We start from the raw sequence: 19,482 nt of genomic DNA on the forward strand, positions 1-19,482 counted from the left end.
ACCCCCATTATGATCTCAACTCTGGTGGATGTTTAGAGAGACAAGTAAAAATCAGCTCAGAGGATTTGAGACTTTTTTCTCCTTCGTCAACATAAAAATGTAAAATAGAGATTTGACAGAAGGTTTTAAGTAGAACGATGGGTTTTTGAAAAGCAAAATGTGCCGATGGTGTCTGCAAAATTGAGTTTGACATATGAGTTTGGCATATTAGTGAACACTATATTAAATGTTTCTTTGACATCTTTTTCAGTAACAGGTATCGGCACAGACACAGTTGTATTATAAGTCATCACTGAAATAGATTGTGCTGAATCATATAAAATGCTAAAATAATATGATTACAATCGCCACCTTGTGCATTTCAGACAGAATAAAGAGAAGGGTGAAGAAATTTGACAAAGATCACTCGATTTGGATTTTGCAATTATTTATGTGGCAACATTTTTTTCCACATATCAGTTCAAAAAGTGACAGTTTAACAGTCACCACAGAAGTTTTCCAGTGCTTTTATTTACAGAAAAGTGACTAAACATGATTTATGTTACTGTACACTTTGATATTTTCCCTTTTTATAAATACCCATAGGGTAATAGGTCCTCAGTAGCTTTGAGTGCATTATAAAACACACAACCCTAGGTTAATGCTTCCTTTACTAACCATACAAAACAGAGAACAAAATACCAACTGTAACATAGAAAATAAAGGATACACCATGTTACAAAGTTACAGAAAATACATACTATATGTTGTCACACAGAAAACAGCAAATGAGCTTGCGACAGAATACACACGCGCGCGCCCACACACACACCCACACACAGACACACACACACACACACACACACAGACACACAGTTTTATTGAGTCGTAGCATTCAACCATTAAAAAAAAACTACCCATGTGAAGATGAAAAGACACTTTGACACACCGATCAAGGTCTTTCATAAGGTAATACATCTTTCCTCTCTGAAGCCATAGGTTTTGGCTCGGTGCCAATGTGACTGGATGGATGTTAAGGCAGCATATCCAGGTCCCGCAGCAGACTGGTCCGCTGCACCACACCCACAACAACGAGGTGCACAGTGTCGACCCAGAGAAGAGACAGCAGTGTCATTAAGGGATTGTACAGGCGTCAGTAACAGCTTACAGCACAGAGCTCCACCAACGGTGCATATTACTGACCGGGTGTTGGTGGGATGATGTTTGTGCTGACTGAAGAGACTGACAGGGGCTAAAAACACTGGCAGTGGTGTACATTCCTAAAAAAAACAAAGGCACAGCTTGGCAGGAGCACTGCACTTTCTTTCAATCCAATGATTCTGCTGCCAGTTTTTGACAAAACTATATGATTTGAACAATATTTTTTTTCTTACAGTGAAAACAATTGCTCAGTTTCATTTTACCATCATACAACATCACAATCATTTGGATGATTGGCACGATGTAAAGGTGTCAGTCCCTCGGTACCATGATTCATATAACTCTGCACTGGTACTCCTCTTCTTTCTGATATACTTGATTGGGTGCATTCAGAGACTTGGGTTGGTTTGCATCCACCGTCTTGGCAGGCGTGTTGCATGTGCATGGTTTATCCAGATGACCTCCTCTGTGTCTGTACGCTATTTAGCCCAGCCTGTAGTGGCCTCTCCATTGATATAGGCGAAGCCGGGGAAATGTTGCGAATGCTCGTACTCTGAGTTCCTGCGTGGGCCCAACGGGGAGTACATGTCCCCAGAGGAGGCATAGCGGGACGAGTGCATAGGTGGGCTGGTGTAACAGCTGTTGGCAGGGGAGACATCCGGCCACCGGGGGGCAACAGGTGTGGGATGCAACCGAGGAGTGCTGCTCATCAAGCAAGGCTCCATCCGAGACATCTGGCCGTTGAGCTGGTACTGTGGAAAAGAAAGGACAGGAAGAGGCTGTGATGATGCAGTGAAATCCTCCAATCTGGGGTGTGCAATATATACAGCCATTAAATTACTGGCACTTCTGCAGACTGTGAAAAGCATGTAATAATTTGAGAGCACCTGAGATATCTCAGCAACTGGCTTGACAAAATGGCATAAGGAGCATGGAGAATGGTGGTAAACTATATTCAATTATGATTGTGCATAAATGTAACAATATTTTAGTTGATAAATGCAAGTGAAAGCACTTAATGTCCGGATTAGATTAGAAAGGCAGGATAAATGCATGTTTTAGAGTTTGGGTCCAGATTCTTTTTCTTTCTTTTTTTTTTGCATAGATCTGAGTGTGCTGAAGACTTTTTTTCACAGTTGCATTCATCATCACGTCAGGCACCTTGGCAAAGTTTGTGATTGTACAAATGAAGATTTTCCCTCCCATATTGCGTTCGATGCTGGAGCTCAGTGACTGTTAGCCGTGTAGCAAGCAAAACAGACTGACCCTTATTACGATGATATCCTGTCAAGGGAAATTACTACACAAGTTGTACCACAGTGGTCAAAATAGAAAATTAACTCAATTAAGAAAATTAGGCACATCTGGTAATCGACTGAAATCTGCACTACAATGAGAGGTTTTCCTGATATATTTTTGTTGCCCATGGTGCATGAACACAAACACCACTGTCTAAATGTGGCTGTCTAATAATTTCAGCAGTTCACAAAGTTTTCCATTTGTCTCGGCTCCATCCCTAACTTCTTGAGCGACTTGCACAGACAAAGCTAAGGCTTTGTGCTCGATTTAAGCTCCAACCAGGGTGAAAAAGTGGAAGTAGGACCCTTTTCCCTTTTCTCTCTAAATATAAACAGACTACAGTTGATTCTATTATGAGGGATCATGGCATGGAAAAAGACGGTCACTACAGGTCAGAGAGCAGAAAGGACCGCTCAGCTGCCTCTTGTTCACATGCAGAAAAGAGACCATTGAATAACAATATTTTAATAAACGCCTCCTTGCTCGGGTCTATGGCTACTGGCTCAAGCAGATGAAGAGACTATTGAGTGCTGGGAAGGGGAGTTACAGAGCCGGGCCCCTCTTGGCCTCAACCAAGCCACCTTTCACTGTCTGCTTCCGCTGTGTGGAGAGGGTGATTCAGGGACTTAGAAACACTGAGACTGCTGAGGCCCAGCTGATCTCCTCCCACTATAAAGGCAGGGGAGGCTGGAGGGCCCTTGACAGGAAATTACCATCAGAAGGGTAAACTCACACCACTCGCTACATGGCTAACAGCCTATAAGCTCCAGCATCAGCAGCATCATCTTATCCTAATAACCTGTTTCTCATCTTCGAGTCTTCATTTCATTTTTTATGCTCACTCCGCAAGGCATGTGCAGATTTTTAAAAAGGGTCATCTGATGGTGTTTGGTTCAGTTAATCGATTTGAAAAGCACCTGCCCCAGTGTTGTAGTTGTTGAAATATTGTCCAAAGATGTAGCAGATGAAGAGTGCCTCAGCAACGCCTTGTGCCACAACAGGCCCAGTCTCTGCCAACTGGGAGGGCCCTGAAGCTTTTTCAACCCTGCACCTTTTCTATGCACAGCTCTGGACTCTGCTGTCAGTCTGATCTGTGACATATTTTTGCATCTTGGTACATATCTCAGTGCACATTTCTGTATGTTACATCCACCTGCGAATAGGCAATGTTACCCACTGGAACAGTTTGCACAGATTGTATTTAGAGTGTATTTTCTGCATCAAAGGCATTGTGTTATTGCACTTTTTTACATGTCTTATAATGATGATTGACTCTAGACTGATGTGTACTAGACTGATGAGATGTTTTTTGACATGTCACCTATAGCAGACTGAGGCTAAGGTCAGGTATGTATTTAGTTATCCATGGCATTTGCTAGGTATGATATGCTGGTGTTTCTCCAAAAGGTCACTTTTAGTATTTTAGGGCAATATTGTGACTATATTAAGCTGTGTTATATGAGAATATGATGTTATTTTGTTATTGTTATTTTGGCTATTTTGGTAACTTGACTCAGATGAGTGTGTTATTGTGTACTCTGGGCATCTGCAGTGTCTGAACTCTTCTTTTCACTCGTTCAGCGGAGGATTTTCAGTTCAGTGCTTGCCAAAAGAATGGTTTGGTTGTGCGTGCACCCTTCTGCTTTTCATGTTGTATGTGTCTGCTCTGTAAAGATGATGTTGTTAACAGACACTGATGCACACCGTGCATGCATACTTTTTCACTGAACTAAAAGACTGAAAAAGGTGTTAACTGCAAACACCTGTAAAGAGCAAACATAAAGGGCAGTTGCACATTCGCTTGCACTCTTTTCCAAAGTGATTTACAATGAACGAGCAGGTAACTTGTGTCTTGCTTAAGGAGACTTCATCAATAATGTGGCCACACTGATGTAGCAAAAAAACTTAACATCCCTTTTAAGGGACAGGGTCCCTAACCACTGGGTTATTTTTCCACCTAGTCTGATGAAGCATGAAGATGATGGTGTATCTTTTCTGTTTCACTGTTTTTCCCTTCTATTTTATCTATATTTTTATCTATATTCTTAAAATAGTAAATAATAAATGGACTGCAGTTCTATCTCGCTTTTCTAGTCTACCAACCGCTCAAAGTGCTTTACAATGTTTGCCTCACATTCACACACACTCACACACTGATGGCAGAGGCTGCCATGTAAGGTGCCAAGCTGTCCATCAGGAGCAATTAGGGGTTAAGTCTCTTGCTCAAGGGCACTTTGACAGGCTCTCTGACTGATTACATGGCTAATTTTAAAATAGGTACCTAAAGCTAAGTATGAACAGAGATTTCCACTGAATTTTTCAACAAAATTCTTTCACACCAATAAATATGCACATGCACTGCAAACAAATGCTTCATGTGACCCCTTAACCTCCTGGGGTCACCTTACCTTTCTGTCCTCTGCAGGGCCAGTATCATAATATACAGCTTTCAGTTCTCTGGTCAGAGTTACTTAAAGAACATAATCCAGTTTCTAATCTAAGGATAGCTATTCCAAAAGTGAGCTGATCCACACTGACCTGTGCAGATGAGCGGTGGTAGGCGGAGTAGTGGAGGGGGGATGGGATGGCTGGTTCATGGGCCAGGCTGGGATACTGGCTCTGGATGGAGTGGGGGTGCTGGTTCACATAGCTGCCATAGTTGTAGCTACCAGTGTACCTAGGAGAGAGGAAAAACAGCATTTAAAGGAATTCTTTACCCAAATATAAAATGTCACCAATGATATTAACGAGAAGAATCAGATTAACGACATGCGAAATAACATATTGAAGTGTATTTAAATGTTCAGATGGCTCACCCATGCTCTTCCCTGTGGGCATAGACCGGCATCCGATGGGCAGAGGACGGAGGGGGCACTGGAGCGCTGTTCCGCATACAGGACAGCTGCTGTCCGCTCTCTGGAGTGGAGCCGCCTGCTGTTGTCACTGTGTATGTAAGGGACCAGGTATATGACTGAACAGCGCCTGGCAGACACAAGTGCACACAGAGACAGAAGTGTTGGCAGAGATAAGGCTATGTGTTGTGATTCCTGTCAAACCCAGCTCATTTAGGATGGCTGGTGTGGCTGCGTGTCGCCTGCTCCCGTCTCACCTGTTGTGGCGGTGACTCCGGTGTACTCCGGCGATAGGGCTGTTGTGGGGGAGACGGTGGAGGGGACACCCGCTGAGTGGACAGACTGGGCTGGGGAATAGGGCCCGGGAGATGAGGAGGTGGGCGTGGTCTCTGTCACCACAAACTCCTCCTCTCTTTCTGCTAAACAAAAATGTCAAGAGAAGAAACACACTTAGTTAATACTGTGCTGATGGGAGCCAAAAAAACTGAAAAGGTTCAAATGGGGCACACGAAAAACACACATTTTGATGTCAAAGCATAAAATCTGTGCATATTGGTAATGAATTAAATGATAACTTCTGCTTAATTTAGGGTCAATATTCATAACTTTGGTGACAAAACATTCCTAAGTTTTGAGAGTTTCATAACCTCTCATTTCTTAGAGTATGCACTTCAAATTGGAGATGGAGCTGCCAGAATACATGCAAATAACAGAAGGGTGCATTTGGGTACTAAGCAGACTTTAAGTCTCATTTTTTTTTTTTTTACAAAGCTACTAGGAAAAGGCTTGGGAATAGAGCGTGGATAAACAAAAGACTTACAAACCACGTTTTGCCTGAAAGGCTTCTGCGGGTAAACCTTTTCAGGCGAAACGTGGTTTGTAAGTCTTTTGTTTATCCACGTTCTATTCCCAAGCCTTTTCCTCGGGCCTTTGTAATAAAAAATTGGGACTGTAAGTCTGTTCAGTACCCAAATAAATCCTTCTTTTATTTGCATATATTCTGGCGGCTCCATCTCCTACTTTGCATATGTTGTTTGCTCCTGAGCACCATCGTAACATTTCACCACGCTGCCTTTTGTATCTCAAATTGACCACCATTTATAACAGAGGACTTTGGGATATAGGTACACCTTAGCTATTGCTTCAGAGAATTTGCAGAAGAATAAAGTGGTGACTTGCACCATGTATGAGCTGTAAGAGCCAAGAACTGATAAGGGAACGACGTCAGCTGAGCGCCACATGTGCAAAACTGGCCAAAAACGCTCTAAATTTTCAAAGCCAAGGTTATCAAAGAGATTGCGACTGTTAGCAGGCTCACCTGTGCTGTCCTCTCCCTTCATGGCCCTCATGAGCTCATTGGCTCTTTCCTGGCAGTGCAGGGACTCCAGCAGGTAAAGCACATAATCATCAAACATAAGATGGATGAGATGGAAGGACCCTGCATACAGATACATAAAAGGATGTCTTAGATTATAATGTGAATGATTTAGACACAGAGAATGTGGCTTGAACAAAAAAAAAAAAAAAAAGAGGTTATGTGGAATATAATGTTTAAAAGTGACTATGTCATAACAAGAAATGCAAGAAATAATGTCTGTCCATGTTTTGGGTTCAAACATATAGGCATAGATGACGGACTGTTTAGTGTGAATGGTCTTTAAAAACATCTGAGTGATGACCTCATATCCTCCAGAGTGACAGGAGGGCCACTGTTGTTAAAAGAAGCAAGCGGGGTTGTTTCCTGATACCAAGTCAGTGCCAAAAATATGTCAGCTGACCCCCGGGTCGCATGGAAGATGAGACCGTGGCATGGAAGGGAGTGTCATAATTGTGTCATTGTGCTGGTCGTTGCCGCCGCCGCGCACATAATAAACACTTGCAGCTATTCGGAGAGCGCAGTGTAACACTGACCAGTCATAAAATGGAAAGACAGACAAACACATTGGCAGAGGGGAGGGGTGGCCTTTGTTAATTAGCTGTTTTTGCACAGAGACCTGCTTTATCAAAACACTGCAACCAGCTGTGTCTTTGATATTCACAGACAGGGGTAAAGGAGTGAAATAGGGGGAAGAGAAGCCATTTTCTTTTCTTCCGTTCTTTTTTACAGCCCCTAACTTAAAACCTTGCACCATGCACAGCAAGCTCATAAAGTAGGGACTCGGGACCAGAAAGGGAGCCATTTTACGTGTCATTCTTACCTCTGAATTTTGAAGAGAATGGTGGAAACTTCTTCTTCTTTTTTTTTTTTATTTAGTTGCATTAAACCTACACAGAATAGTAGCTTTCTATGTACTTATCCAAGTTTCACTGCCATCCCTTCAAGAACACATACATCTCCTGTCTGCTGGATGAAAGAGCAGCGTGACAGACAGAGAATTAACTGCTCACCAAAGCTGGGTGCACTGTGGAGGGTCATATCCCGGATGACTCTGGTACCAAAACACGACCACATCAGCAGGAACTGTTGAGCCACCTTCTTCAGGCACCCGGGCCTCTTCCCTGCCACCTAGAGAGAACATTTCCATGAGAAAAGAGGGGGAAGGGTTGGGATGCCGGGGTAGAATTAACCCCTAGGTCCGTATTGGGGCTTAACCCTCAGGAACGAAAAACATGTCAACAAGTCAACTATTTAATTTGCCCCCGGGGACACGCCTTCCTATTGAACTATTGTCTGGGTAGTCCAAGACGTTGCCAGGGCAACCAAATTTTACAAGCCCATATCTGGCACATAATGGCCACAAATGGGAAACTTGAAGACATCATTAACTAGGGGGATTGCGACGTAAGTGCCTACAAGTAAGAAAGGCATGGAGACACAAGAGGCATTCAGCTGCAGTTGTCTTTTTCTTTTTTTTTTGAGACATAATTATCAGAGTGTTGCTGTATGAATACTTCAAACATTCAATTTAAAGTCACCTCCCGGCATCTAACAAGAAAAGCGAGGTGTGTAAATTGAAGCTGTGGGACTTGAAACGACATGAACGACTCAAGAATGTGCTGAGTCAGAGGAACTATTAGCATCCATTTTTCCAAATCAGTGAAAACAAACAAATAAAAGTGTTTTTTCTGACCTTGACTACACAGCGGTCCACCATGGAGTCCAGCCACTCGATGTAGGCCTCAATTGGAGACTGCTCCTCCAATAGACGGTCAAACTCCTGATACACTGGGACAGGGACGAGGTACGAGGTTATGACATGATAATATTTACAGAGAAACTAAATCGAACCCTGGGTATTAATTGGTATGCACAAAAACTATGAGTGATTTGGAATGGCATCTTTATGCAACAGCTTCTGCATATCCACGACCTCTGACCCCATCAGGACAAACTCTGAGGAGTGACACGGGAATGAATTGGAGATGCTCCGCAGGGTGTTTCAGAGGAGAGCGAACTTGTTTAACCTTTTGGTCTCCATCATTAATGCTTGACTCTTCTGGCCGTGGGAATGATTGCCCCTCGGCGTGTTATTTGAGCGCCGACCGCTTGCGTGGAAGTGAAGTGTGTTTCTCAATCTCCTGCACATAGTCAGACGCCCTTTTTGTCGACTTACAGTGGATTATAAGCCGCCTGTGCTCCTCCCGTGAGTCCTCCATGGTGTAAAGTGTCTGCTTGGTGATGCTGTTCAAGTCCACATTCCTCCAGTCCTCCAGCATTTGAAATGTGATGTCAGCGCTGTGTATCACAGTTCTCGATGCCTGGGGACAGATAAATCAACCGGACTTATATTACATACAAGAGTATACCCATATTCCTTATCAGCCATATTTGTTCATATGGATTTTATTAAATTCACAGAATGATATGGCACCTGACATAGATGGTTTAATGATGTTTGCCGCTTTAGAATCTGAGAAAATCTTCTGGATACTGGAAATAAAAGGAAGAGAAAAATATGGTTTACGCTATAATTGTCGGCATGTCCAATCAGAGATTCCTCTTTTTTTTTTCTTCTTAAAGATACAAGTGCGTCAAATATTATCTGTAAACTGTCACAATGCAACGTGCATTTCAAAATGTGGCCACTTACATTCAAACTTGATATTCCTCAGGTTTTCAGGTAGGTCGTGAAGTGCTATTTTAAGCCACTCGTCAAGCTGTTTGGCAAATTTTCGGATAACCTGAGTCAAACTGAATGGGTGAAGGAAAGCAGAAATACAGCACACGCCTTAGACAACTCTGATGGTTTGGTTTCATTTTCCTGATTTGCCCACTTTTCACTGCTTAAAAATCCAGAGCAATCACCATTGACACATTTCCTTTTGTATTTATTTTAAACATGATTCACATATTGTCCAGTTTCAGCACTGAAAAAAAAAAAAAAAACTAGCACTGAACTGAACATTAGTACACAGCTCTTCTCACTGAACTAAACGATTTGCATTACGTCTGTACCACCAATACAACACTTAATGCTTTTTACACTGAAGATTGGACAAATAAAGATAAGCTACGGTGTTAACAACTAAATCAGAACGGCGATAACCAGACATCCACTAGTTAACCTCCACTTACAGCCCAATATTATAATGGCTATTAATTTTTCTGTGCTGTTTCCGTGTGACTGCTGCTCACCTGTCAGGCAGTGCTTGCAGGACGGTGGGCATCAACACCCCAGAAATGGCCTTGTAGAGGATGGAGTCACACACACCGACAATGTTAACCACCGTGGAGGAGCTGAGGACAGGCAGCATGTGGGGCGGCATGCCTTGCCAGAAGTGGAGCAGGAAGCTTTGGACCTAGAATGGACCATACAAACCATAATATTCAGTATTTCTATGAATTAATGATTATATTCCTTATTTAGCAGTTTCCGAATATAGGGACTTTAGAGTGGCATCTTAAAAAACTATTTGGGCTTTTACTTTGATCTAATGGAAGTGGATAAAAATGAAGAAATGAAAAGTTAAAGAAGGAAAAATGCGGTCTAACAGAGGATAAACCTTGCCTCATCAAAGTTGGCTCGTATGACCGTGTCTAGTATCCTCTGACAGTGTGTTCTGTACATCATGATGAAGGTTGACACCTGTGGGCAAGAATAGAGCATTAATCTAAATATATCACAAACTTAATGGCTTTCTCTCTTTTGGGGGCCACTAAAGGAAAGATACAAAACAAGAAAATAAATCTTGAACAAAGCATGTGCACCAATAAATACCTGTTACAGGTCTAGGCTGGAGCGAAGTTATATAAAACAAGCTTTAGAGATCAGCAACACACAAACCATTTAAAATCATGGCCCCCCTTTTAAAAGCTGGACAGCTAGTGCCTGTCCTTTGTCCATCGCTGGATCTTATTATCTCCCCAAAAGATTAAGAGTTAGAGAGGAGCCAGCATATAAATCCTCAAGGTCCTTCTCTAAACGCAGACCCAGTGAAGGTCCTGGGGCAGATAAAAGGCTGGAGCCAGAGGGGGCACAGAGATGGTGAGATGGCAGGGAGAGGGGGGGCTGTGAGGATGGACTTTAAAAGTCCTGTTTACCCTCTCTTCTGGCAGGCTGGCGGGCAAATTTAGGTCTTTGACATTTGGAAACTCTGGCAGGAGTGTCCCCAGTTTGGAGCGTGGTGAATACGCCACTGTCTGCTTCGTGACCTCTTTCTTCCCCGTCTCATTCACCCACGCCGCTCCCTTTTTGGAGTACATCACGTCATAATACTGAGAGCTCTCCTTCACCGCGATGCCATAGTAGTGGTACCTGAGGAGAAGAGAGGGATCACAGCTGAAGTAAGATCTTTTTTAAGAGTAAATACAATACGGCAGCTTCTCTAGCCTATTGAAAATGAAGGAAGAAAACTGCAGAAAAAAAAACAAAAACACAATTTTGCACAAAACAAATACAAAAAACCTAGTAGTTCAATCATGCCTCCGTCAGATTTCATGATGTGATCCAGAGATTAAACATAAATTCTCACCTGCTACACACTGAGAAATACTTATATCAAGAATGAATAATAAACCTGATGTTGGATTGAGCAGCTTCAAGGGCAACAAATGAGGGCTTTGGGTCATTTCTTTCTTTCTTTTTTTCTTTTTTTTTTTTTTTTTTTGCTGAAAACTCAAAGTATTGATATCAAAAGACAAACCATAACTTACTTCGACTGCCCTCTCGTCCCCAGTCGTCTGGTAGTTAACGCCGGAAACTGTTGTCTTATAATCTGTTGAATTTAAGAAGAGAGAAAGTCAGTTTCTTGGCTGCATGCGGAGCTGCTGAACATGGATTTATCATTGTGATTTTTTTCCTTAGGGAACAGTAAAAACAGATGAAAACAGGTGGCACGTGGGGACGGTTAAGATCTTCAACAGCAAAAACAGAAAAGTCCCCCAAGGCACTCTCTTCTATAGTGAAAATAAATTTGTTTTCATTGGATTAAGTCATGTTAAACAGGTCTTAAAAACACACCCACACGTCATGGCCACACTTTGCTATTTTTACTACGGAGGAGAGTCCTTAGGGATTCTTCTTTTTTTTTTTTTATTGTTGTTGTATTCACACGTGGGACATCCCTCAACCTCGAAGAACAACTCCACCAAACTTAACAGAAGCCCAAGTTCTTCTGCTTTTGAATTTTGAATTTTGAATTTTTGCAATGATTTAATCAACATGGAAAAACACAGAAAAATCCACTGATATACACTAAACACAGTGTATATTAGTGATTATAAAATATAATATGTATACAGGATCTGCAGGAGAATAATGTGAAATTCCCATAGCTTAAGCCTCAAGGAGGTCTGCAAAAGAGGGTATCCATTTATGACAAGTACAGGAGTATTAGTTTTTTTTTTTTTTGCAATATCAACAATCTCTTAAAAATCTACCCCCTAAACCCGCATCCACACCCCTCCCCCACCCTCACTTTATTCTCGCTCTCTCTCTTTTCCACTCCCTCCTTCTTCCTTTCCTCTCTTTTTGTCCATGAGATTGGCTCCTTGGTCCAACTCCCGGTGCAGAAACTTTAGCAAACAGTGTAGCTCTCCATTGTGTGGGATGAAAAAAGAGGCCAAGCTGTGAAGTTTCTGTCAGGCCCCGCTTGATAAATGAGCAGACAGGGAGGCAGCCCGGGCCCTCTCTCGTTTTTTTGTCCTGAATCAATGAAGCCTTCCTAAAGGACACCCCACACTGCTCCAGCCACTGATCTAACATTCCGCAACATCTCACCCTTCCAAATTTCCTTTAATTACACATTAATCCAGGCCCCTTCTCTTTTTCAATATCTTCCGACAGGAGCTCTGGAGGGGCGGGGGTGGGCAGAGTTGGGGGTTGGGGCCAGGGTCCAGGGTGCAGGGGGTGGCTGGGGGTAGGTAGATTGAGGAACTTCTCGGGGTTGTGGGAACAGAGGCAAGCACATCATCTCCTTTGGATCTAGATTATGTGTTCAGTGGTCAGGCACAGCCACCGCAGAGCTTTGCTTCACACCAAACTTGAGCTGATACAGCTTTGACACCGGAGAGAACTGCTGTGCAGAGAGGGTCCATGCATGAAAATCGTCAGAGCATGTGTGTATTTGCCTCATGAAACGATTAAAAAAAAAAAAACAGGATTTCTGAACCAGCATGGCCGTCTGATTCAACCTGCGTTTGGGTTTTTGAGCCTTTTTGTCCTAATTTCTCTCAAATTTGTTTTGTATCTTTAAGCATATACTAATAAGCCAAAAGTTCTCCATTTTCAATCTGAGAGGAAGCCATGCTAACCTCAGAGGTGTCGTCTTTTTGTTGTTGTTTTTTTAAAATTACTGTGTTGCATCTCACCACATCTTGTATCTTAAAAGCATAATGGACAAACTTTTCCACAGATGTTAACTAAGCACTTTTATTTTGTGGGTTTTCTGAGTGTTTAGAGTAGACTTTGAGTTACACTGGAAGCATATGGGAATGATGAATCAGCACAAAGTGGCTTCCAAAATTTCTTGAAACCTTAAAAAAATAATTCACAATGAACTGGGATACAGCACAGAACTCTAAAGGAAGCAATGCATCACAATGTCATTAAAATTTCTATTTACTTTATTCTCGAGTCACCCAACACTAATATTCCTCTAAAGTTTTTTTTTTTTTTTTTTTTTTACCACCTGAGTGTTGAAGTGTACCTTTCCAAAGCTGGCAGCATTCACAGGCTGTGTGTCCTGCTTTTCACTGAAGTCTAGGTAATGCATGTAGAGGGCACTTCGGGGGATACACACACCTTCAGCTGTCTCATAGTTCTCCTCCAGCCTGCAAGTGACAATGAGTTTTATCATTAACCCCCCACAAAATTAAATACTGGTCAGCACTGCTAATGATTGAAACTAAGACTTTTATACAGGATTCATAGCATTTCAAGAAAAAGCATGGAGACGGATCTGATTTTATGTGTAAATGTGCAGGGGGCAAGGTGCTTAAGGAAAATAAAATAAATGTGAGAAACCAGACCTCATGCTGGTAAGCAAATATATATGCAATGCAGTGATCTCAGTGCAGTCAATGTGATACTGAGCTGTTTCTTACTTTACTTTAGAAACATGTAGTCCTTGATCGTTGCTGTATTTGATTAAAATATGTAGTGAAGGAATCAGCCTAAAGAGCACGTCTCTCTCCAGCGGTTAATTTGAGTCAAGCCTGTTTTCACGAGAGCAGACACACTGTGCTGCCACTCTCTCCTCAGATTCGTCCAGTGGATGCAGATGTTTTCAGGCAGGAGGATATGCATGTAGATCAGAGCAGCTCTGATAATGTAAATACACTAAAACGAGCACAGGGAAACAGAATTGTGCCTTTTTGTGTCCATGTATGATATGAGATGTACAACGCAGCTTATATGAAAATCATGACAGGAATTTGAAATGTGCATTTTCACTAGTGACTATCACCAAAACCCAAAGTATCATTTTTTTGATAGGAATTTCTGATCTACGATACCAAAAACAATAAAAAGACCAAGATGCAACAGTAACAACGTACTACAGTTTGTACTGTAAGCCGTTAACACTTTTTATTTTGAAGACATGCAGTCTAATAACTGAATCCAGTTTCTATTTTGATCACGATAACATCTGCCTCAAAGTTTTATTTTCACTATAGGAACAAAATGTTGATTCAAAATATTACAGGAGAAAATATCTATCTATCTACCTATCTATCTATCTATGTGTGTGTGGTGTGTGTGTGTTTGCTTAATTATAGAGGCATAATCAGATGAAAGATTAAGTTGTGAAGAAACCAAGTAACAGTAACTCAATATACTACTTCTTCCAGCATTCATTAACAACCCAAACAAAAACGATTTAATCTGTATTTTTGCTTCACTGAGACATAATGTAAATCCTTCCATCAGCTGCATATGAAAATTATTTTTTTTAAAAAATCCAGTTTAATATTTACATTTCTGTGAACATGGGAACAGGGACATGAAGAGACGGATGTGAATCAGCTCCTCAAACGATTTTAGCATCACGTCAGCCGGAGGACTGCATGTTCACTTTTTGTGTTCCCTGCTGCTGTTCGAGCCCGCTCAAATTAAATATTAGACTTTTGCATTCAAATGGTCTCCCATCTCATTACTAACTCACCTTTTATTTATGAAATTATTTTTGCCCCTTTTTTGAGCCCCTTTTTTCTCACTGATCTCAGGTGGATATCATCATGTCTGATCAGATATGTTACTCATAACACGACTCAGTGTGTCCAACAGATGGGCCATGTACAATTATTCATAGAGATTTTCTTAATATCTAGCATGGCTAAAAATTAATCTTGGTATGAGAATCACCAGTAAATATTATAAATGTTGTCAGGACTTATTTAAATGTAAAGGGGAATTTTGCCATGAATTATTCAAAAGGCAAACATTGTTAAAAGGTATCATTATTATTATCACTACGTATTATCATTATTATTATTATTAACTTGATTCTAAGTACATGACACTCAGACTTTTTTTTCTTGTGCTTTTGAACATTTGTTCCACAGCTGAAGTTAAAAACCCGGATGATTGATGAAAAATGTTGACTCACTAAATGAGTAAAGAGGCTTTTTGTCTCTGACAAGATGGACTCATGGGGATTCCAGGCACAAGTCTGAAATCCCCATGTCACTGCTGCAGTTTGAGACTAAATGGGAATGTGGATTTTGCACATTTGCATTTTCACACTTCATTACCAAAGGACAAAATAAAGGTAAAAAACACAAAAAACAAAACTAACACAAACACAAAAAACTTACCACTCCAGAGTTGCTGGTGTCGAATGCGGTTTAGAGGCTCTGTTATTTTCTTTTTCTTCATCTATAACATAAAATATTTGGTTTATATAACATATACATGGGTGACAACACAAATGTGGCACTAACAAATATTTACAAAACCAAAACAATAATAAGAAGAAACCATATCATGAATACTTTTTCAAAACTTTTGTTACGTAATACTTTAGGTAGAATAATTGCACTAAGGCCTGCACATATGGCTTCACAACACAAACTGTCGCATACACAATACATTAACAATAATATGAATGAATGAATGAATAAATGAATGAATGAATGAGGGCTAAGGACTGCACTGCACTGCAAAGCAACAGTGTGCAACATTCAGTCGACACAACAGCAGCTTTTGCGTGGAGGAAAACAAGTCATTCGTGCTTACTTTCATCATTGGACATATTCCCCAGGGAGGTGTGACTGGAGTACCGCTTGCTCTCACTCTCAATGAGGCATCTTTCAATCCAGCTCTCTAGATAACACATCACCGTTCAGACAAAACAGAAAAACATACCACTTTTTGATTCAGCTCAGAGAGAACATGGGACCACATTACATGGTGATTCTGACTGAAACACTCATGAGGCTTTCGGTCGTAAGAATGTGACTCAGAAATTTTTCTGTGGGCCGAAACGTCACTCTGTGTTCAATGCGTGCTACAGCTGCTTCACTTCTAGGTTTTGTTTTATTAATGTGCACTAAAACTACAACAGGTGTCACTTGTAAAACTTAGTGAATGAGCCATTTTGTTCAGTTGTAGAAAAGACCCAAGGCTGTATTTATATCAACAGGGCAAATCAGTGCCTATAGAGGACACTTTAAATGTCACTAATGTGACAGGGCGAGCTGAGCTGACAACAATCGATTGTATGGGCACCAGCGCAGCCATGGCTCTATTTGAGATGTTTTCACCAAAACGGCAGGAATCCTGCATTGTTCCTGGGGGGGACTACAAGCGAACACACTTGCCTAAAAGAGCCTGCGCACATTGCTGGACCGGTCTCGTGGAATAGAGGCCATTGTCCTGTTTTAATTTCTACTTAGAAATAGCTCGACTGGTGTCCTTTCTGGGACGGAGCAGTCGTGAAGCACAAAGGCTTTCATATAGAAACAGGCTGAGGGAACGGTCCTGCATTTTAAATTATTTTTTCTTTTTCTGACTAAAAGTATTCGCCTGGTAAATGTACATGTTTAAAATCACATAATGCTTATTTAATTCAGTGCAAGGAAGCATTCTTTAATCAGTCAATCAGTCAGCCAGTCAGTCAGGAATCAGTTTTCTATAAATGATAAGCTGGAATGTTGATTTTGATTGCTTCCTGTTTCCTCTCAGGCTCAAAGTTTATGAGAATAAAATCAATGTACAAAGATCACAGCTTGTTTTGCAAACCCTTCATAACCACTAAGTAACTAACAGTGTTGAGAAGCACTGTGGAGTAAAAAAGTGTATTTGGCATGAAATGTAGTGGAAAAAGTATTCTATAACAAACTTAAGCAGGTTAAGAAAACAAACTTAAACACTTCTGGTTTTCACTGCTGTAACAAACACACAAACACAAAACAAAACGCAAAAAACAAACAAACAAACAAACAAACAAACAAAACACCACATAATATTTCTCAAACTCATGTAAATCCCTTTTTTTCTGCATGGGAACTGATAACAGTCACCATAGCAGCAGTTGCCAGGACAGATGGTTGGCACGGCGACCTTGTCCCGTCAAAGTGTGTGTGTGTGTGTGTGTGTGTGGGGTGGGGGGGTTTCACAGGAGGTCACAGAAATTGAAAAGTTTTAGGGACTTAGAAGTTTTCACTCGACGAGGAATCTACACCTAGATGTGTGGCACGTGCTCAGAGAAAAGGTCAGACTGCCATCAGCGTCCCATCGCTCCACGGCAACAGAGAGAGCGAGCTCAAGGCCCTCTGGTCACAGCACACACAGCAACTCAGGATTTTTTTTCCTCGTTATGACAAATATGTACTGTTAATAAAATACCCTCATTATTAAATAATAACTTGATAGTCCAAATTCATACTGTGACTATTACTATTACTCAGTGTTAATGCTATTCTACAAAATATGCATGAGTTTTTTGCACAATTAAGAAAAACAGAAGGGGCATTTGTTTTATTGATGCTCAATAAAACATCGGCGGTGTCACTCAAAAGCCCACAAATACAGATTTTGACGTCTCTAATCATGACACTGGCTCGTTTTGTGCAGCGACTGGTCGTGTCCATCTGAAAAAAGCCAAAGCCTGGACATCAAAAAGTGAGTCCACTGAAGTGAAGCTAATTCTCCACAGAGGCTCAAATCCCAAGCTTCATTTGCCACAGGCACAGATAAGTTGGGGATCTAAATAATTGGATTAAATTTGATCAACAAGTGAAACGGATGTTAGCTCATTTATTAATGCACTTTCAACACTAAACTGCCCCCGAAACTACACCAGTGCGCTAAGAAGCAGTTTTTTTTTTTTTTTTAATCTTTTAGACTTATTAAAGTTCAGTAATCAGAGTTCAGTTTATCTTAATTTTAACAAATGATGCCACAAAAAATAAACTGCAATGACTTTATGAATACATTGATTTTAATTTAATATACTGCATAGTAAGTGTTAAAATACTTTCTCAAAGCAAAATAAAGCATGTACACTTCTACTACATAAAGAAATGTATATAAAACAATATATTTTACTCATAAATTCTTACTGTTATGGCAGTTTTCATTTGATTTACTTAGATCATGCTTACTAAGTTGTTGTTTTTTTTTTTTTCCCAAATTCGGCTGTAATGCAAAAAGTAAGCTACAAGGAGCAGGTGTAAAGTGCACCATATTGTGTGTTTGCTGTGTTTGTGTTTTATTTTCCTTTGAAATAATGGAATTTTTTAATTAAATAGACGCTTTAAAAAAAATCCAGCACCAGCAATTCGCAGAGATGTTGTTAAAAACTAAAGGAATATTTAATTACATTCTGCATTTTTTTTTTTTTTTAAATCAGCAGATTTAAAAGTTTTGCTTATGGGCAACAACACTATGCATGATGATTAAGTCAAAATGTGAGATTGAATTAATGACGGTAAAAAAAAAAAAAAAAAAAAGTAAAATCATCAATCAAACGTCCAGATGCTTCCTCTAAATGACTACAGAGAAAGTTTTAGACTTCCAGAGGTCCAGCAGCAGACGCATGGGCAGTGTTCCTGAGCAGAAGCTGATTTTCTCCTCACATCCAGGCAAGGCAAAGCAAGAAAAAAAAAAAAAAACACAGTGGGACTAACCTGTGGAATCCATATCAGGCTCCTCCAGCAGCCCGCAATGCATCCTCTTCCCATCAACGACACTGGCTCCTCCAAGAAAATGGCTTAGTGCACGTTTCCCCCTCCTCAGTGGGTCTTCCCTTGTCTTGCTCTGTGTTTCCGTGACCACTGCCCGTCACAGGAGATGTTGAGGATCTGAGGTTCGCCGAGAGAGGGGTGGTGTTGGTGGTGGCTGTGGAGGAGAGGGGGAGGTGGGAATAAGGGAGGAAGGGGGTAGAGACTCCAGAAATCCAGCGGGGGGAAAGCCAGACCCGTCAAAATGTTTGCTGATGTTTCATGGGAAAGGGGCTGATTTTATAGGAGCCCTGATGGGGACATGTCATTGATAGGCTTGGAAGGCTGATGAATGGCCCCAAGTCAGATGGGGATGTGGCAAGGCTCACTGGAAGTCTTTTGTGGGGCTGTTTTGAATAAGAAAAGCTCCCTCCCAACGAAAAAAAGAGGCTTAGATCTACGCAATCCTAACACTGTGGCCTCCCCGTCTTCCATTATGGCATTTAATACGTTTTTATACACCCCCCAGCTCCAAATACACATACCCACACAACTGCCGCTCCCGCCATCCCTTGTAATTTTAACTTCCATTCTCAGATCTCATGGACACTTGTTGGCACATTTAGGTCTGTCTATTCCCTCACT

General features: G+C 41.1%; 1 protein-coding gene across 1 annotated transcript; it reads right to left on the minus strand.

The window, feature by feature from the left end:
- Positions 1-1,619: 1,619 nt before the first annotated feature.
- Positions 1,620-18,902, minus strand: rfx4 (regulatory factor X, 4). Its single transcript, XM_030052897.1, has 18 exons — positions 18,805-18,902; positions 15,911-15,997; positions 15,490-15,550; positions 13,380-13,503; positions 11,386-11,447; positions 10,774-10,987; positions 10,241-10,318; positions 9,868-10,031; positions 9,323-9,423; positions 9,104-9,162; positions 8,846-8,990; positions 8,363-8,457; positions 7,680-7,797; positions 6,610-6,729; positions 5,549-5,710; positions 5,256-5,421; positions 4,978-5,116; positions 1,620-1,892 (listed from the first exon to the last, which is right to left on the minus strand). The coding sequence occupies exons 1-18, from the start codon at positions 18,845-18,847 to the stop codon at positions 1,620-1,622; spliced, it is 2,211 nt and encodes a 736-aa protein (XP_029908757.1). The 5' UTR covers positions 18,848-18,902.
- Between the last annotated feature and the right edge of the window lie 580 nt (positions 18,903-19,482).

The sequence above is a fragment of the Myripristis murdjan genome, chromosome 6 (assembly GCF_902150065.1).
Source record: "Myripristis murdjan chromosome 6, fMyrMur1.1, whole genome shotgun sequence".
NCBI classification, from domain to species: Eukaryota; Metazoa; Chordata; class Actinopteri; order Holocentriformes; family Holocentridae; genus Myripristis; species Myripristis murdjan.